This window comes from Protopterus annectens, chromosome 13.part0, assembly GCF_019279795.1.
Source record: "Protopterus annectens isolate FY-2018-M chromosome 13.part0, PAN1.0, whole genome shotgun sequence".
In the NCBI taxonomy this organism is placed as follows: Eukaryota; Metazoa; Chordata; order Ceratodontiformes; family Protopteridae; genus Protopterus; species Protopterus annectens.
In genome coordinates, this window is record NC_056747.1 from 535,893,998 (window position 1) to 535,915,867 (window position 21,870).

At 40.1% G+C, this 21,870-nt stretch overlaps 1 protein-coding gene across 2 annotated transcripts in view; it reads right to left on the reverse strand.

The window, feature by feature from the left end:
* Positions 1–863: 863 nt before the first annotated feature.
* LOC122787450 (methyltransferase-like protein 27) overlaps positions 864–21,870 on the reverse strand; it is a 164,665-nt gene continuing 143,658 nt past the window's right edge. For both annotated transcript variants that reach the window (XM_044054166.1, XM_044054165.1), the window contains exons 5-6: positions 21,253–21,345; positions 864–1,262 (exon numbers count right to left, since the gene is read on the reverse strand). In XM_044054166.1, the coding sequence (XP_043910101.1) occupies positions 1,027–1,262; positions 21,253–21,345 (329 nt within the window). In that variant the 3' untranslated portion in view covers positions 864–1,026. The remainder of the gene's footprint in view (positions 1,263–21,252; positions 21,346–21,870) is intronic.

Sequence of the window (21,870 nt, forward strand, 5' to 3'; positions counted from 1 at the left end):
CCTGTGGCTCCACCCCTCTGTAGTGGCTCCCTGTAGCTCTGAAAATTAATGGCCACTCACACACACACACACACACACACACACACACACACACACACACACACACACACACACACACAATGATCGAGTGATGGACATTACATATTGCTCTTATAAACTTGCTAGGATACATTGTTTCTGTTGCCATGCATTCTGCACACACTGACAGCAATCGAGCAATCCCCTGGCAGCAGTAGCATCTCCTGAAAGGTTTCTGTACCTCTCTTTTCTCTCAAACTCTTACCACAAGAATTCTGGAAAGCACCACAAATAAAGGGGAACAAAGGAACAAAAATAGGGACTGACTTTAAATATTGCTCTCATAAACCTAGAAGCTTGCTAGAATAACATGGTTTCTGTTAACGAGCATTTTACACACACGCACCCCTCCACACACACACAAACACACACTGAGAGAGATCAAGCAATTCCAACACAGGAACAAAATTAGGGACGGATTTTTGATACTGTTCTTATAAACTTAGTTCTTTTATATTTAGTATAACTATATATAAAACTTTATACGCTCTGTTATCTTCATTTTATGGGTCAAACAGATGTGGCTCCCAATGAATTTATTTGGTGGGAGGGGGGTCAAAAATGGCTCTTTGGATAGTGAAGGTTGCAGACCCCTGGTCTAGTGGAATAGTCAAAACCTTTTGGAGACCTTTCAGCATGCATTACTGTATCTCATATACCTAAGGGTAAAGAATGTCTATATTTAATCTCTCACCCTCCCCCCTCAAATTCCACAGATGAAGTGGATTTTGAACATTTGAACTACAATCAACTGGATAGGGCAATCACAGAGTGAGAAACAGAAAAAAGCTTCTAACATTTTTATTAGTTTTAAAAGTACTTTCTCATTTCTAGCATCGTATCAGTAACTGAAAGTTATTTCTACAGTATAGTAAGAATATGCCAATCATTTTTCTACACATGGGTTCCAACAGCTACAAGGAAAGTAGAAGTGTATGACAAAGAATGTTACGTTTGCTGTGACTGCCGAAGTGTACATTTTTTGTACAAATAAATGATGCCGGAAGTATATGGAGAACCTGTAGATTCTTCCTCAGATACAGCTTTCATCCATTCATTCACCTGTTGCACATCAACCTGCTCCCACAAACCCTGTTGTTCCAGTTGCTTCAGCATGCCCTGAAGCTGTCTCCAGTATGTGATATTGGAAGGGCTGGTCAGAACTGTCATGCAGATATAGCCACCTGTGGAAACAAAATAGCTTATGAACTCCTGTTAAAAGAAGAATTAGCCAAATACTGAAAAAAAATGACCAAATGTCCTAGAGTCAGATGGTAAAACATTGTGACAAATTCACATACTTAGATAAATAATCCATAGTGGCATTTTAATTCACAACATTTTTCTTCACCTTCATTAAGAAATACAGACTGTGCCAAGAGATCCAATAATGAGCCAGTATAATCCTAATTGTTGCCTGAACCTAGGAGTTTACCCACAGCAAATTTCCTTTCACATTTTAAGTTGCTTATCTTCTGCATAAATGGTTTATTAGAGCCCTGTTATTTCATAAACATAGTAAACCATTGCACACAAGATTTATGTAGATGCGTGTGCACACATGAATTCACATACTATTCACAAATAGTGATGCAATGCACAGTGCAAGAAATCTTGCCCCACTAATACTGGTAGACAAAGCAGACAACAAGATTTTATTTATAGAACAACTGCATAAGCTACTACTTAATTGTATGGGCATGAGGAATAAATTGTAAATATCTTTTTTTCTAGTAAAGATAGTCAAGTTTGTCAGACCTGATGTTCTTGGTAGCTCTAAGTACTTATATCATTGCTTATTCAGCAGTAAGACCTCTGAGTTTGAAACTAGTGTTTCACTGCACTGATTTTTGGATTTTCTACTTTAAGGTTTGGATATTTCTATTACATTTTGATTCTGGTTTTATTATATTACAGTTCATTGTATTTTAAATTTTGTTTTACTGCAAATGTTTTTAAGTCTTAAAGCTGCTGGCTAGGATCAGTTATGAAACCTTCCTTTTGCATTCACTGATTTAACAGAAATTAGACCTAGCTAATTATTAGGATGAGCTGTGAAACAGTTTTCTTATTTAAGGTATTTACCTACATTCTTATGTACTGCGGTGGTGGTGCTGTGGTAGCATTGTCGCCTCTCAGTAAGACGTTGTCCTGTTCGATTCTCAGCTAGAGCGTCTTCTGTGTGGAGACATGCGTGAATGGGCGTACCTTCGTTGAAGGTTGTGTGTCAGGGCCGGCAACTTGGCACATAAAAATCTACTGCCAATCATTAGCGGAACGGAGTTCCGCTGTGGCGATCCCTAACCGCCGAAAGACACAACAACAACCTACATTCCTATGTAGCTGAAAGAGCTCCAAGTTTAAAACTATTTGACTGCATTGTTTTTGGATATTTTCCACCCACCTATCAAATTCTTGTTGTTCTTTTAAACTTAGTATCTTTTCAGCTGCTCACTAGAGTCTGCAAGCCCCTCCTGGTACTATTTCTACTAGGCACTGATAGCTCAAACTGATAAGGCACTCCCATCAGACTGTAAGCTTGAGTTAGATTCTGTTTCATACTATCCCGTTTCAAAAAGTGCACACTGTAATATTCAGAGTGTTAACATGAACTGTGTATTATTATTTTCTGCATTTTCCTTGTTTTAACCAAAGGCCAATGAAAATCTACTGCATTTTTCTGTGTGCATTCACTTGGTCTGGGACCTCAGTCTTAAAGTACAACTTACAATACTCAAGAGAATTGTGAATTGCCGTAGGATCTGAGTCTCATTTATTACAGTTCTACTGCATTTTTATGCTTGCATTTATTTGGTCTGGGGCCTTACTCTTTAAATATAACTTACAATAGTGAGATTTGTGAATTGCTGCAGGATCTGAGACCCATTTAATACAGATGTACTATATTTTTTTCTGTTTGAATTTTAGTTGGTCTAGGGACTTTAGCCAAGTCTTGTAGTATCACTCACAATAATGAGAGAATTGTTAATTGCTGCAGGATCTGAGCCTTATATATACACTTATATTGCATTTTTGCTGTTTACTGATTGGATTCATCCCTAACTCATCTCCTATGACCTGTGCTGAGCTGTGAAGAAATGGTTTGCAGTCCCGTGTATAGAAACTGGTGCCCAGGGTTGTAATTTTCCACATAAAACTTCCTCTGCTACTTTCTCAAGTATCAAATGGAGTGCAGAGCAACTAGTGTGTCTGTTGAGAACTACCCCAAAAGTGCTGTTTTAGATCAATCCTAGACCTCTCCCCAACTCAATTTCAAACCATGATTATACCACCCTTTATAGATCACAAAATAGAGGATCCACAGCCATTCATGTGCACTTTCCTACAATCTCTGTAGCCAGCCTTGTGGAAATAGGCATCCTAAGACAAAGTAGCATATCTAAACAATCCTGTCTTGGTTTGTGATTTGTTGTGGAGTTGACTGGTAAGAGCAGTTTTATTTGAATTTATGCTGCATTTATCATCACTATTTTTAACTGTTTGTAGGTTGGAAGAGACTGCTTATTAATAAGCTTTACTTTGATTCATATTTTGTTGTTTTACCTTTAGTTTCACTGCTGGTTGTGAGAAATGGATAGGTTTTAGACAGGCAAGCTCTAGCCACCCCAAGGGGCCTAGACAGCTATAAATTTACACATACTGCAGAGAGGAAAATTCTGAGCATATCTAAACAATCTTGTCTTGGTTTGTGATTTGTTGTGGAGTTGACTGGTAAGAGAAGTTTTATTTATTTTTACTGTTAAAAGGAGGTGCAACTGCAAGCTGTAGTGAGCAGAAGCTACTGCACGTAAAGAAATTACAACTTCTGTCTGGCTGGCAGAACTTGTATGGTCAGAACAACTTTATTGTATTTTATTATTTTAGTTGGATATTGCTGGTGTAAGCCATGGTGGTGCAGCGGTAGCGCTGTCGCCTCACAGCAAGAGGTTCTCCGGTTTGATTCTCGGCTGGAGCGCCTTCTGTGTGGAGTCTGCATATCCTCCCAGCGGTCGAATGGCATTCGAAAGACATGCGTGAATGGGTGTGCCTTCATTGAAGGTTGGGCGTCGGGCTGGCATCTTGGCACCATAAAAATCTACTGCCAATCATTAGCGGACTGGAGGTCCATTGTGGCGACCCCTAACCGAGAAAAGCCGAAAGAAGAATAAGTTGGATATTGCTGGTATAATTTTTGTCATAGAAGTTGGTTTAAGTTCCTCTGAATTCTTTGCTACTGACTTTGTGTAATTTTTTTCCTTTGCAATATTTTATTAATTTAAAGCTAAATATGGATTCCTTAAATGAGTATACAATTAACGATTTGCTAATGCACAACTATCTTGTACAGTGTAATAAATGCTATGCATATTTAAAGCTAACAGCTGATAACACTGGTGATCTTTGTTCCTTGTGTCAAAAGTTTGATGATTTGCTTACCATTGTTAGAAGCAAATCTCGACTTAATGATGATGATTGCACTTGTACAATTGGCATGGCTTGGAGAACTGTTGCATCATATATTAATGACTGGACTGATGAACTAAATAATGTTAGGCGTAGAAGAAATAGAATGGATTTAGGAAATGATGCATCTATTTTCTGCAAATAACATTCAACTCCTATGAAATATGATGAGGCCCCTGAGAATTATGGAATTGTGGATGCAAGTACTCAGCAATCTGAGGATCCGGTTTGTTTAGTAGGAAAAAAAAAAGAAAGAAAGGAAGAAGTTCTCAACAAATAACAAGGAAGAAAAAGAAATTCACTAATGACTGTAAAGGAAAGAGAATACGTAGTAAAAAGGATTCCGCTTTGTTATGTAACACACTGGTGACAGGGAATGAAGCTATCTGTCTATCAGAAAACCCTCAGTCTACAGAAAAAGGCATCACACTTCCAATGGAAAAGGTAGGAAAAAGAGGCAAGGGGCAGCTGAAAAGGAAGAAATCAAAACTGAGCGTGGAAGGATTGAAGAACATTACTATAAGAAAAAAGAAGAGAAAGATGGATGTTGACTACATGGCTGAAGCTGTGGATTTACAATGCCAGCTGGATGAGAACTTAATACGCAATGAAAACAGTGGAATTAATAAGACTAATAATAACAAAGATCTATCCTTTGTAACAATTGATAGAGCAGAAACGACTATATTAGAAGCTGAAGATTCTTCAGAGATGGTCAGCAAAGATATTCTTGTAAATGGAGATTCAGTTATTAGAGGAACTGATACTTACATTTGCAGAGATGATAATGAACATAGAGTAGCGTTATGCTTGCCAGGAGCAAAAATAGAAGATGTGAAACAAGCCTTGGAATGCCTTAATGTAAAAGTATGGATCTGTTTTTATTCATGTTGGTACAAATTATGTCACCAAGAAAGATTCTCTGATGGTTAGTCGGGAACTAACAGCCCTCCTAGATAGTATAGCTTGTATTGGTGTTAGGACGTATTTTTCACAAATCACATATAAAAAGGATAGTCAGGTCACTGTGAATGAAACGATTTTTGGATAAACACCTACATGGAAAAAGTGCCTGTTTTAAAAAATGGAAATGTGTACAGCATCCAAGCCTTGTTTTGGGCACACATGTGTTCAGACAGAATGGTGTGCATTTGTCTAGATCAGGGAAGAGAATTTTTGCAGCAGATATTTTGCAATATTTGACAAACACTAGGCAGGATTTTTGCTAGGTCAAAAATGTAACAGTTCACAGATAGCAACATTTGATGCATCTCTGATGGTTGTTAATGCTAGGAGCATTAATAATAAAGTTTTTTTATTAGAAAATTTGCTAGGTTCCCACAAGATTGATGTTGTTATTGTTTGGTTAAAGAACAATGACTGGAAACCAATTTTGACAGGGTATAAATGTTTTTACTTTAACAGACATTCTAACAAAAAAATCAGGTGGAAGTGTTATGATAGGGATTAAAGATACCTATGAGACTTGTGATTATTACATGTTCAATGATAACACCAACACTATAGACTATGTAACTGTGACAATAAAGACAACCCTGGAACATATAACAATTATTGGAGTGTATAGACCACCAAAGTCAAGTGCAGATGGCCTAGAGGAATTCATACATTTCTTGCATGAAACACAGGAGGGAATAATAATATTAGCTGGGGACTTAAATTTACCAGAAACAGACCGGAGTAATATTGATTCAACAATGTTAGTAAAGAAATTATTCACAGAGTATATTCAGGAACAACAAATGCTTCAGATTGTAAAAAAAAAAAAAACTACCAGGGGACATAATATACTAGATATTGTTTGTGTTCCCAAAGAAATTACTGCAACTTCAAGTCAAGTTTTTCCACCATTGATGTGCAGTGACCATGGGGTTATTAAGGTTAATTTGTTGCTAGATAATTCTGCCAAACTGAAATCTAAGCCAAGGCACAGAAGGTTGATTACAGATTACAGGAAAGCAAAACAGTTACTACATAAAACTGCAACTGTGGAAAAACTGCAGATGGAATGTGAAAAGTTTTGAACGAGAAATTTGAGTGCAAAAAGTAAAAAAAAAATGTTTAACATCAGGATCTAGGCATGCAACATCAGGGGGTATATTTCCATAAGAACAAGATACCCGATTAAGGCGAGAGACAAAAAATATAAGAAATGGAAGAGAGGTCAAACTACAACTTTGAAAACTGAAATAAACAAGCTGGACAAACAGATAAGCATAGTGTTAGACAAGATCAAGAAAAATTTGAAGAAAATTTATATAAAGATATTGAGCATAATAGGAAAACTTTTTATAGATACATAAGAAGTGGAAGGAGTAAATATACACAAATTGATAAACTGTGTGCAGATTCTAAAATTTATTCTCAGACACAACAGATTATACAGTTACAAAATCTTATGCAAAAGAGTTTGGCTCCACAAAAGGGGTGGTAAGTTGTCCTAGTGACATCCAGGTAACCCCAGATACTGGAATCAAATTAGATTATATTGAAAAAGAACTGTGCAAACTGGATCCAAACAAAGTGCAGGGAGGAGACGGAATAAGTAACAATGACCTGAGAACACTTCAGTAAGAACTTACACTACCATTATATTTATTATTCACTAGGTCATATAAATATGGGGAGATTCCTCAAGATTGGAGACATGCACTTATTAAACCTGTCTTTAAGGGAAAGGGGAGTAGGACAAACCCAGAATAATATAGACTCTTAATTCTACTTTCATGTTGTGGAAAAATAATGGAGAAGGTAATACTGGATAAGTTATTGTCAGAACTGGATAGGTTGGGACTTCAAACCATATATCAGCATGCATATGTTGAAAATAGTTCTATTACCACCTGTAACATGATGTTCTATAACAATATAATAACAGCTATGAATGAAAAATTGTGCTGTGATGTGATTTATATAGATTTAACTTCAGCATTTGGCAGGGTCATACAAAAACACTGATCAATAAATTAGTACAACTAGGTATTGATATACTGTTGATAAGATGGATAGCTGCATGGCTTACAAATAGGACATGGCAAGTATCACACACCAACTAGACAAGTGAAATCCTTGGTTACAGTCAAGGTGTCCCACAGGGCTCTGTCCTAGGCCCTTACTTGTTTAGATTGTATCTTTCAGACCTTACTTTTTCATCTGAGGTGTTCTACAGTCTATATGCTGATGACCTGAAATTGGGTAAACTGATTACAAGTGTTACAGATAAGGCATGTCTGCAAAATAATTTGACTAAATTGACCATTTGGGCACAGGAGAAGAATATGTTGATAAATACACCAAAAACTAAACATATGAAATTTGGGAGACAAACTAAAAGGTGAATATTTAATACAGCACACAGTGATTGAAACTGTAGACTCATTTAAGGACCTGGGTATTATGGGTAGATTCAGCTATGAGTTTTTCTAATCATATCAATCAATTGGCTAATGATAGTTATAGAACTATAGGTTGTACATAAAGATTTATTAAGTCTAGGAAATCAAACATAATGACGTCATTGTTTGTTAGTTAAATTAAACCCAAGCTTGAGTATGGAATAACAATATGGAAACCCTATAGGAAGACAAGCATGAATAAACTGGAAAGAGTACAGCAGAAATATACCAAAGGCCTCCATGGATGTGAAAATCTAAGTTATTATGAAAGACTAAAATATCTGAACTTGTATAGTGTCTCTTACAGATATTTAAGAGGAGATCTTATTCAGGTATATAGGGCATTTAAGGACAACTACCTTTGGGAATGTTTGGGGTTATCAGAAAGTACTAGAGAATCATCAGATAGCCTATGTAGAAGATTCTATAGGAATGAGAATTGTACTAATTGGTTCTCTGACAGAGTAACTGATGCATGGAACAGACTACCAAATTACATTAAAGCAAGTACTAGTTTAGATATTTTTAAGAACAGCCTGGGCATTTATTATGGGAACAAGTGTTTTGGTATATTTTCAAGCTAGAAGGGCAATAATGCCCATGCTTGAAACATTTGTATGTATGTATGTAATGTAGCAATTGTCCATGTCTACTGACAACCACCTTATTCTTATGCACCCTGACACAGTATGCAAGAGAAATAATTATAGTATGCCTTTGGAGGCAAAGCTGTCACATACAGACACCGATATTTCCAAACAGGCTGCCAGTAACAAACACTACACCTACTATGGATCAGCCACAAACTCACAGGCTTTTAAATACAATCTACCCATACCTCAAAGGCCTCCCATAAGCTGCTTTCAGCAACCTTTCAAACACTCTACAAAGACAACATTCCCCAGGATACAAACAACTACATCTCACAGTGATTCATCCTCTTAGCCCTTAAGGAAAACTGCCACACAACCCAATATAGTGGTTGCCGAAGACTCTGTTGTGAGAGACACTGATGCCTCCCCACTAGGCTGAGAAAGAAGACAGTCATGGCCAGTTGCCTATCAGGAGCAAGGATCCACCAGATCACATACGCACTCAGGACACTGAAAGTACAGTTGTGTACACTTACCATAAATGTAGATGTTCGAGTGTATTCACTGTTGCAGTCATCACATTTAGGTTATCTCTGCCACGGTAGCCCTCGGCCGGCGTGAATACCAGAGACTTAGTATTTCTGCATCAGTTGCTGTCACTGGAGGACTGATGTCAGGTCGTCAGAGGTACAAAGGAAGGCAGCCGACACCATTACATCAGTTTTTCTTGCCCTAACCTGTCAGGAGCCCCCAAAGTAAGAGGCCAGGTTCTGGTGGAAGAACCCCACCAGTGGAAAATAAATACCAATATGTCCCTTGCAAGGAAAGGAGAACAACAAGGAAGAATGGTAAAAAAAAGAGAATGGGGGAAGGAGGGAGGGAAACCAGGACTGCAACAGTGAATACACTTGAACATCCACATTTATGGTAAGTGTACACAACTGTACTCTGTTCTTCATGTTTCATTATTGCAGTCATCACACTTGGGTAGATTCCCAAAGCTGAGGAAATGGGTGGAGGCAGTCAAGGAAGCTAGGGGCTGGCTAGAATACCCTGCAAGACTACAGAGGCAAACCCTGCCCTGGATTTGGAGAAGAGAGGCATGTTGTAATGCTTGGTAAAAGTGTGAACAGATGTCCATGTGGCAGCCTCCAGGATGTCCCTGGTGGGGACCCCTCTGAGGAAAGCTTCAGAGGTCGGGGCTGCTCTGGTGGAGTGTGTCCTTACCCCCTTGGGGGAAGGCTTGCCATGCTGTTTGTAGCAGAAATGGATGCAGTGTGCTATCCATTTGGAAATGGTTTGATTGGAGACGGCTTTGCCTTCTGCCCCTGCAGCAAAGCTAACCAGTCAGACTTTCTGAAGGGTTTAGTCCTGTCCAGATAGTATTTGAGCTGTCTGTGCACATCTAGAGAGTGCAGAATCCTTTCCCCCTTATTTTGGGGGTTAGGAAAGAAACTGGGTAAATGAATGGATTGGTTGAGGGCCACACTGGACACCACCTTCAGCATGAAGGATGGACTAGTTCTGAGGGATACCCTATCTGCATGGAAGATGATGAAGGGTTCCACAGCCATGAGTGCTTGCAGCTCTGACAGTCTTCTAGCTGAAGTGATGGCCAGGAGGAATGCTGTCTTCCAGGAGAGAAATTTTAGCTCTGCAGAAGAAGCTGATTTGAAAGGAGGCAAGTTGAGCTTTTCCAAGACAAAGTTAAGTCTCAAGCTGGTGTTGGTGCCCTTCTGGGGGGGGTGGGGGCTCAAGTTGCTTGCCCCTCTGAGGAATTGTTTAATCAGAGGGTGTGGGAAAAGAGGTAGCTCAGTGGGAAAATGAGTGGAAATAGCAGAGCCATGAATTTTTATTGAGGAGAAAGAGAGACCACTGTGTAGCAGGTCAGCTAAGTAGTCCAGGATGAGAGGGTTGGAGGGGTGTGCCGTACTGGCCCCCTTAGCCTGGATCCAGGTGGAGAACCTTTTCCATTTATCTGCATAAGACTTTCTGGTGCTAGGGCATCTGGTCTCTCGGATGACATCCAGAACTTGTTTTCTGAGGATGGTGGATTGGTCAGGGGTTAGGGAATAAGCCAAGCTGCCAGACTGAGTGTTTGCAATTGGGGGTGCAAAAATTCCCCTTACCTCTGGGTTAGGAGGTTTGAAATCTGAGGGAGATACCATGGAGGCAGAGGGGGCAGGCTGTGCAGCAGGGGGTACCGCTGCTGCCTGGGCCAGTCTGGAGCTATGAGAATGGTCCTTGGTTTTTCCTCCCTTATTTTGAGCAGTACTCTGAGTATGAGAGGTAAGGGAGGAAAGGCATAGACCGATAGGTTTACCCAGGGGAAGGGCATGGCATCCACTTTCCAAGCCATGCAGTGATGTTTCCTGGTGCAGAATTTGCTGAGCTGATGGTTGGTGTAGGAGGCAAATAGGTTGACCTCCGGGGTTCTCTATTTCTGAGTTATTAGAAGGAAGGTATTTTTATTGAGCTGCCACTCATGTGGGTCCAAAAGCTTTCTGCTTAACTGATCTGCCAGGGAGTTGAGAGAGCCTGGTAGATACTGTGCTACCATGTATAGCTGCATGGAAGAGACTGTGAGCCAAAGGGTCATGGCCAGCCTGCATAGCGGGTAGGAATGAGTCTCTCCCTGCTTGTTGATGTACCACATTACAGTGGTGTTGTCTGTCTTGATCAGGAGAACCCCTGGAGAGAGAAGTTGTTTAAAAGCTATTAAGGTCTGCTGCACAGCCATCATCTCTTTTTGACTGATGTGCAGGGGGATTTGCTGTGGGCTCTATTGGCCCTGTATGCACCTGCCATCCACATGTGCACCCCAAGCATAGTCTGATGCGTCTGTGGTGAGGGTCTGGGCGGTGGAGTGTGGGAAGAAGGGCAGTCCCTTGTTGTGGGAGCAGGCAGCTGCCCACCAAAGAAATTCCTTCCTCAGGCAAGAAATAATAGGGAGAAGAGTTGCCAGACCTTGTGAGTGTTGACACCAAAGGCTCTTTAGGTACCACTGATGTTTCCTCATATGCAGTCTGGCATATGGGATAAGGAGTATGCAGGATGCCATGAACCCCAGGGCTTGCAGGATTTTCCTTGCAGAGAGCTGGGGCTTGGTGGCCAGTTGAGAGAAGTAGACTGACAGGGAAATGTGTTTCTCTGGTGTAAGGTATGCCATCTGGGATGCTGTGTCCAGACTTGCTCCCAGGAAGATTATCCTTTGGGTGGGTACCTGTTTGCATTTCTTTTCGTTGTTTGTGTACCCTGGGGAGGTTAGTAGGTTCTTTACAAAGGCCAGATCTTTGAGCAGCTTTTCTGGGCTGTCTGATTGAATAAAACAGTCGTCTAAGTAGGGGTAAATTTGAATATTTCTTTGTCTGCAGAAGGCAATGGCCAGAGCCAGGCATTTTGTGAAAACTCTGGGAGCAGTAGATAAGCCAAAGGGAAGCACAGAGAACTGAAAGTGCTGAGATCCTGCCCTGAAACAGAGATATTTTCTGCAGGACTGCCTTTAGGTCCAGGGTGGTTAGCCAAGCGTCTTTGGAGAGCATGGATAGCAGCTGCTGAAGGGTGAGCATTTTGTATTTTGGGATCACCAGGAAGGTGTTTAGAATGGATAGATCGAGGATGGGGCACCAGGTGCCCTCTTTTCTGGGAACCAGAAAAAGTCTGGAGTAGAAGCCTTGGCCTATCTGCTCTGCAGGACCGTGTTCTACTGCCCTCAGGGAGAGCAGGGTATGGATTTGCTTTTGAGCCTCTGTCCACTGATTTGGTGGTAGGTCTGGGCACCGTTTTGGGGTTGGCAGGGTGTGAAAGGAGAATTTGTACCCCTGAGATACAATGTTCAGAACCCATTGGTCTTTGGTAATGACGGCCCAGGTGCTTGAGTGAAAGGATAGTTTTCCCCCTAGGGGTATGTGAAGGTGGGCAGGGACGAGGTCTGGAGGAGGCGAGTCATTGGGAGTTCTTACCATAAGGGGGTGGCTTAGAACTCCCTGGTTTTGAGGTGGAGGAAGTCCACTGCTTAGATATCTGCAACCCCTGGGGCTGCTGTCTGAGGGAGGGGTTTGTTTCCACTGGGCCTAGGCTTTGGAGGGAAAATGCCAGCTGAACCTAGGGGGCTGGACATGTAAGAAATCTTTAACTGTCTGCATAGACTTTGCTTTTTCTTCCATATTTTTTAAGACCTCTTCTGCTTTAGAGCCAAATAACTTATCCTTGTGCAAAGGAGCATCCAACAATTTTGATTTGACATGGTCTGGCAGGAGTTGGTCCTTAAGCCATGCATGTCTTCTAATGATAGATCTGGTGACTGCTGCCCTGCAAGAAGCTTCTAGGGCATCAAAACCACAGTGCAAAGTGTGTTTAGTTACTTGACTTGCAGAATGCATTAAGTCTTGTAAATCTTTAGATTCTGCCCATGCAGGAAAGGAGGACATTTTTTGTTTAAGGAGTTCCAAGGTATGTTGCTGATATTTCAGCATATGGAACTGACAATTTAGTGCCCTGATAGCAAGAGTAGCTGAGATGTATACTTTTTTACCCCATCTGTCCAGTGCTCGGGAATCCCTGTCTGAGGGGGTGGGATTCTTAGTAGAAGTTGCTTTAATCACTTTTGGCCCTTGAGAAATGACCTCAGGGTCAGCTGTTGGATTTTTAAAAAAGGTATTTGTGAGAGTCAGGGACGCTGTAGTACCTGTCTGGTTTTCTGGGAGCAGGAGAGTTGCTGATATTTATGATCTGCAGATTGTATTAGTAGACAGATTTTGAGCTGTAAACTAGTGATTATTTGAATATTAGTTAAGAGCGATGTTGCTTTAACACTAAGATTAGGAAGGCGGAGTTTGGCGCCAAAAAGTTTTTAAATGTACTGTTAAGCCAGTTCAATTGGCATTCAGATGAAGTCATCATAAGGGAGTCCAATATTTGTCAGCTTTGAGGATATGATCAAAAGACCACTCTGCTTTGCCAGGGATGGTCTGCACCTGTCCCCATTAGGCTTTCAGATATTGGCCAAAACATTAACCACCTCTACTGTGCCTTTTTTAGGCAATACCAAGCTGATAAACCTTCTAGCACAGTAAATTCTATGGAAGATGAACTAAAGGAGTTACTGCTTAATGCTAGGTGTGCCAAAAACAGGCTCCACTCCCTGGATGCTCCACACCCTGGAGAGTACGGACATCTATGCAGTTACTGAAACATGGTTTAAAGCCACAGAAGGCATCCCAGCAGTACAAGGCTATAATGGCTTTCACACATACAGACCAGCTACTGCTCAAGAAAAGACAAGTGGTGGAGCTACATTGATCTACATAAAAAGTAGGCAAGCCTCAAGATTGCTCAAATATGACAAGCTTGAGCTACTCCATGCCCAACTAACTTTAGGTAAAGTCCCGTATCATATCCTTGTTAGCAATAGGTCCCTGTCTATGACCCACGATTAGCATAGCATATACTTCAATGTATTAGAGTCATTCACAATTCAGCCCAATGTCATATTCATGGCTGATTTCAACTATTCCACCATAAACTGGGATACATACACAACCACTAACATGCAGTTTCAAAGATTCCTGGATTTTGTCAATACAAACACCATGGAACAGCTAGTCTGCACAACTATTAGGTGGTGTAAATATCTTGAAATGGTACTCACAAATATGAGGGAATGTTGCACCCCTCCCCTCCCCTAGTGTAATGTTATCACAGGTCAGATGAGAGCACAAAACTGTCACCCTTAAAATGAACATAAAGGCTGAACTCCAAGCAAACCCTAGAATCTTTAAGAACGTTAACCAAGGTTAACAACATCCTATTAAGTGATAACACTGCTTAATTCCAAGCCCCCCTAACTCAGAGAACATGATGGGCTATGTGGAAGTGTTTATGGAAACCCTGTAGAAGTATGTAAATAGCTGAACAGAAACAGTAGCACCAAACTGAAATAACTTAGGACAACTTGTATAAACAAGAACTCTTGGTGGACCCCCAGTATAAAAAGTTGAACAACAGAAGAAAGTTCTGTCCTAAAACAGGAAAGGCTATATCCAAAAGACAAAAAAACTCCCTCATTAGTCTCAAGGAGCAACTAATCAAGTCCATCAAAGCCAACTTCCAGGCAAAAATAGCCTCCCACGCTACGAAATAACAACAAAGTATTTTCAGTTATGCACACAACAACCTTAAAGGGGAACACTCAAGAGTGTGTTGAACTAATAGTAAGTGGAACTTACTATATTGAACCAGGAGATATAGAAAATTTGCCGGCCAAAAAAATTAGCTCTAGTTTTACTCTATCACCCCCAGTTCTCCCCCAGGAAATACCCTCTAACACCCCCCCCAACTATCACTAAAGAACATGTCCTCACTGCACTCTCCCAAGCTAAAAACCCTGCATCAGTGGGTCCTGATAATATCTCAGGATGCCTCCTAAACAGTTTAAAACATGACCTATCAGGCCCACTAGAATCTCTATTCAACTAAGACAGGCTTTGTCCCTCTCCACAAAGGTGGTGGACCATCAACAGTTCCATGAAACTACAGACCATAAATTTGACTAGTCTTATAAGCAAAGCCAAGAAAAGAATTATAGACCTGATAAAGACATAGGAATTCTTCAGACATTAAACCAATCCCAGTTTGGTTTCATCAAGAGCAGGTTAAGCCTACTAAACTTAATGGGCTTCTTCAAGAAGGTCACTAGAATCATAAATGAGGACAAAGTGGTACATACTAAATACCTTGACCTGGCAAAAGTATGTGACACAATAGATCTTGTAGGTAAGCTCACAAATTTAGGCATAAATGCCTATGTCTTTCTAAGTAGATCACAGTCTACTATACTCAGCCCTCATTAGACCAATAACACAGTACAATGCACCCTTCAACAAGTACCTGACCCAACATTTTCAACAGCTGGACCAGCTACAGAGGTTCCTCAGTAAAAGAATACAGGGTGTAAATGATATGTCCTATGTGGACCACCTCAAAGCCATGTCCCTGTAGTCAGTCTCTTACAGACTACTGAGGGCCAATCTATGCCTAACCTAAAAGGTATTTTCTGAGCCAACCCTGATGGATTTGTTACACATTTGTAAAACAAACAACACTAGACTTACCTGATCTAAGGATCTAAACCTCATCTGTGAGGAACAAAACATGTTGCAGGGACAGGTATGTGTCGCAGGGATGACCACTTTTCTGGAACAGTCTCCCAAGTTATGTGAAAAAGAGCTTTTCCCTCAGCCTATTCAAATGCAATTTGAATCAATGGATGGGAAATCACAAACTCCCCCCCTGGTTTGTCACCTTTGACCTTCACAGACAGGGGCAATTTGTAGATACCCTAAAGCACAGGCATTTACCAAAGCCATTCTAGCATGTGGGCATTGATAACTGGGAAAACTGGCGCATGAATAGCTAGGCTTAAAAATCCTCTAGGGTTGTTAGCCTAGTAACCTCCTAAGATCCTATTTTTGGCTGTTCTACAGGCCACCACATTTTTATTCCATAAGCAATGGGGGCCCGTGTCTCAGCAGATTATTGCTTTTCATAGGAAATTGCTTGTGTGGTTTCTAAGTGTGCCACTGCAGTGATTCATTTGTTCTAGGACATTTCTCCCTTTTTCATATTTTTGCATCCATTAAATTGGTAAATATAATTTTGGGTGGTTGCACCCACATTGGGTGGTAAACAGGCTTGCCCCTACTTGCAAAAAACACTTGCTGATTATTTTTTCCATTCTGAGTTTTGGAAATTTATATTTGAAATTCTAGGTTCTTGGGTTTAATTATTTTAGGTTTAGTAGTGGAATCCTTATTTTTATGGGGTTTTATAATGCAGTTAATATTTTATAAAATATAGCAGTTATTTACTTAATTTAAAGCTGCATTATAAGCCCATTCCCCCTTCAAAAATTGTGCTTCTTTGTAGCCATATTTTTTTCTCATATAGCCATAACTTCATTTATTTTGTCTGAGATTTCCTTTTTTCTTCACTTTAGTTCGGTTTATTGGCTGTTGCTGTGTGCATTTTTCATAATCTTTGTCACGCTGCCACACCAAACCCTACATGTGGACTTAGGCATGTACAGCTTTTATCTATTACACCTCCCAATCTGTAAAGCTCTTTCCAGTGGTGAGAATCAAACCTTATACCTTGAAGTTGAAAGGCATACACTCTAACCACTGTGCCACTTGCCCCTCCCCCCAAGTAGGACAAGTCCTCAACTGTAAGAACTCGTGAGTTGTTGATACCGGTTGACAAGGCTGACAAAGGATTTCATTTATAACACAACTGTATAAAGAAATGAGAAATCCAAACAGTTATGGAGCCATGAGGGATGTGCTGATGCACTCAAATTACATGGAGGAAAGTGAAGAAATTTATACTGCAATCTGAGGTATAACCCACTCTTCCTAGGTCGGTACATACCTAAAAATATATGAAATAAGGTAATCCTTCCAGCAGTCTAACATACATCAAAATGTTCTTATCAGTTGATTTCCATAAAGTAGTGCTATAATATAAATTATATCCTTACACGACCCTTGACATTCATCTTTTCTCACCATTGTCACGTCTCTTATTAGCCAGATGAAACTTGTGACTTTTGTCATGTTTTTTTTCTTGTTTATCACAAGATGTTTAAAGCAGTGTTGTCAGCATAAAGCTGCTTTCTTTTTTAACAGTTATTGCTCACATCAGCGCAAGTTGTGAACAATGCATTCAGTTACATTCTCAAAGACCCTGACTTACTGCAGTCAGCTTTTTAAAATTCCTTTCATTTAAAAGGGAAAGATAAACATAGAAAATAATGCCACATTCACTGTCTAACATACAGTAGTGTATATACTGCATACAGTCAGGTCTACGAATGAAGCACCGGGACAGCAGTGATGGTGTACCATAGCAGGATTACAGTGCCAGAATCATACACTGCTGATACATTATGGTGCACAAGAGCAGTGCACAGTCCTTGCATAGAGGGTTAGAGCAGAAGGACAACAAGGTGGGTCATGTGGCCTAACATACAGTCCTCTAACACTGCACCAGGCATTCAGCAGAACACATACTCAAATACCACAGTGTAAATCTTCCTATGATATAAGTGTATACATTTGGACATGGAACGCAAAAGACTTCAGCAAGTACTGGAAAAATGGAATACAAGAAAGTATAGAATTTGCAGAATGTTGTCGACTATGTATAGGCATTACGTAAATCATTTACACTACATTCACATAGATGAGTATTCCTGACATGACTGACATCCTTTGACTGCAGGTGTCCTTCTATGTCCTGCTTCTCTGACATGCAGCTGCAGTGATGGAATGTGAGGCATCCTGTGCCAACACTAGATGCCATACGGATCAGTGAAGGAGAACCTCCAGCTGGGCTATGTGCCAAGACTAGATGCCATACGGATCAGTGAAGGAGAACCTCCAGCTGGGCTACATTGCCAGGAGTCATGTGATCAGATGCAGGCCCTATTTTAATCAGTAGGATGTGCACCTGTGTGTTTTAGACCATCTACCAGCATTGGCCATCATGACAGGAGGCTGCAACTTGAAGATCACAGATGGGTCTGGAACAATTTTTGCCATGGTTCTGTGGTATGCTTTGAGATCACAAACACCTGTGCCTATCCACTGCTAGTACACACACGACATCAAGTAGGTACCAGATAAACCACCATAGTGTCCCCTCAGCTATCTAGTGGCATGCAAATATGTCCAACAATAGGTCCTCTATCCAGCCCAAATGCTACAAAAGATGTCAGACAGCCTGACACATCCTTACATGGAGGCTATCTTACAGCTGCTAGGCCTACCTCAGAGGCACAGCCCAATCTGTAAATCATAAAACAGTAGAGAACATAATGCATACCACAGTCCCAGGACATGTTAGGCTAGGCATACTGACAAACTACCTGACCAAATATTAAAGATGAATGCAGTATCCTCAATACAGCAAAGTGTTAGAATAAGAAGTTGGCATATAAATGCATACTCTATACATGGGTTCTATAATATGGTAGAGAAGGTGAAGCAGGCAAGTAGCCAAACCTTATCACAAGGATGCAAAGGTACTTGTATAACATGGCACTGGCAAAGTGCCACAGCAGTACAGGACAACCACCAGCACACTGAAAATGGCTGTCATACAATGCAGCACTTAAATGTCACCAAGGACATGGCTGCTGGAAGATATACAATAGTTATGCAATGCTAGCACTTCTGTACAAGACTGTTAGACTGTTATATACAAATATATAAATTATCTATAAATACACTACATACATATAATACAATCTATGCATGTGTGACAGGCACTCCTTTGGCTGCATCAATGGGACACAAGACACACAATACTTAAGGTGGGGTTGGGATTGACATAATGGTTAAGGTGTTTACCATGCAAACACAAGGAACATTTTTTGATTCTTACCTTTGGTCACTGGCTAGATGTGGAATAGTCTGCCCACTGACTACCTAATATTTAAGGGGGTCGACACAATGGTTAAGGTCTTCACCTCACAGGCACAAGGTACAGGATTTACTTCTACCCTCTTGTTACTGGCTAGACTTAAAATGGCCCTTCAGGACAGTTAGACTAGCCTATCACTCACTTATGAACATATGAATTTAAAAGAGAGTGTACAACTGTGGTACTAATAGTAGCTTGGATGTGCAATATACTGAGGTGGTGGTGCAATGGGCCAAATCCACTCATGCTCCCACAGTACCAGCAATTTGTTTCACCTTCTTCTTTCTAGGTTGCTCCATTTGTGGTGACATTGACTGCCACTGCATGGAATTCCTTTTGCAGCCACTAACTGATGCTGAGTTTTGCCCACACATGTGCCTTGGAGCATTTGTTCAGCAGGGGAACATTCCCAAATAGCATCTCATGGACTGAAAGGACATGGCCTACAGACAGACATACCTCTTGCTGTGTCCACATTGGAGCATTGGGTACCCTATGAGCCATAATTTCCTCCAATGTGGCACTATTACATACACAAGCATATGTGTGGCAGGTGATGTGGTCATTAGGTGATCCACCATTCACTCTCAACCAGTGGGGCATAATCCCACTTACACAGTTTGTATTCTCTGTTCTACTACAGATGTAGGTAATGTTGGGTACTGTCTGATAATGAACCATTTGGTGATGGTGGCAATGGTCTTTGTCTTACTAAGAGAAATGACTGACAGTGTGACATATCTAGCACGAGGTTCAGTACTAAATGTTCTGTTACTGATGTTGACTGTGTTACCTTAAACATGTAACCAATGCATCTACATCTTACCTCTTTAAGTGACTTGGCAGTGAAAGGCCTTTGAGACGCACTCAACCTAGCTGCTCAGTGTAAACTAAGAATAAATTACAAAATATTGTGCTATGAAAGGTACTGCAATAATTTACAATGATTTAGTTCTTAGATGTCAACAGAGCACCATGCCTAATGACTGTGTAATGATGAATTCCTTGAAGCCACACCCATCTCCATCAACTTATTAAAATTGCTATTCTTGAAAAACAAATAAACATGCATTAAGTGTTTGCTCTCATATCTGCCTCTTTGCAGCGGGATATTCACATTATTACATAAAAAAAGAAAAAAAAACACTCCCCTATCTCAACTGATATGGCCTTCATTAAGAAAGATGTTTTCCACTGAAACTAATTTTTTGACCACGTATGCTGTGTGGATTAAGTGCCAATAAATCTGTCTACATACAAAGCAGATAACATTAAAAGAACATAATGAACATGTACAAATAAATAAAAATAGTTTTAGTTGGATATTTTTTGTAGTTCCATTTATTAGTTATTCACATAACTGAGGACTTTCTGAATGAGTTGACCATACGAGAAGCATTTCAAGACAGGACATATATGAACACCTTTATTAAAGGCAGGGCTTTTTAGAGTAATACAAAGTGAGACACATCTATGAAACAAAAATGTCACATAGGTGAATTAAACAGATGTTTCTATTTTGATTTACACACATGAAAACCATCAGAATGGAAAAAGCAAAAAACACAGAAAGTGATATTAACTGCCAAAAGTTCTAAAAGTGTAGTGCAATACAATTTGGGCTCTTTGACAATAACATTTTGGCTGTAAGGCCCAAAGTCCTGATGTCTGCCTAAAAACCCTGTCTCGGTTTTGGGATCAAACCCTGACAGTTCCCAGATGTGCCTGTTCAGTTGTTAGCTGCTGTAAGCTATGCACCACCCTATTTCTAGGGGTAGACAAGCAAAAAGGTCTACCTGACAGATCTACTACATTTCATTTAGGCTTCATTGAAACTTCAGATGCATGAAACATGCTGGCCAAAGCTTCAGCTCAATTAATCACACACTACAAACATTTTTTTTTTGGGGGGGGGGTCCACCTGTACTACCCACATGAAGGTCTGACTCTCTAATCCCCTTTAATCATAATACAACTAAAGAGAAAAAATAAAATGGATCAGCACTGATTTCCAAAGGTCAGCAGAAATTAGGAAACTGAACTTGACAAGCTAAAACCTTATGCAATGTACACTCAAGATTTTTACTGTAGAAGAAAGTCTGTTCAGAATTTATTCTAGCATAAACACTGCTTGAAATGGCAACAATAGTTATCTATCTGCTTTTGTTAAGTTTCTAAACTGAAGAGTCAGGCTTTTTTTAGGACATAAAATAATTTACCTGGCTTAGTCACTCTGCACAACTCTGGTATCACTGAACAGGGCAGATGCCCCTCACTAAGTGCTCCGACAATAATGACAGCGTCATAAGAAGCTACATAAGAGAAATATAACCAATCAGATAAAGTATCATAAGACTCTAAAAGATAGACAAACATAACAAATCAAATATGCATCAACACTGTAGGCATAAATGCTCTGAATACTGTACAGTAAATTAAAAATATAGCAAAACATCTACTCGATTTAAAGCACATAACATGAAAAACAAACAGCATGCAGATATGAAAGTTTCCTTAACACAAAATATATTTCCTTCCCACTGATCTGGCCCTTAATATGTCACCAATAAAGAAATCATTCACCCTGCTTTCTGTCTGTAACAGAATCTAAATTCTCTCTGTACATGATTACGAAATCTCATATTACTGCCATTTACTATTTTGCAACATCCTGCTTATCAAAACACAAACCATTAAAAGTTGAAAAGTCTTAAAAAAAAAAAAAAATGAAGGAGGGGGGGCTTAAAAGTCAACTGTGCTATGGCAACAGGAGTAATAGACTGAACAATTTATCTGAAAGAAAAGGCACTTATATGTGCAGGAACTGTTCAGCATGC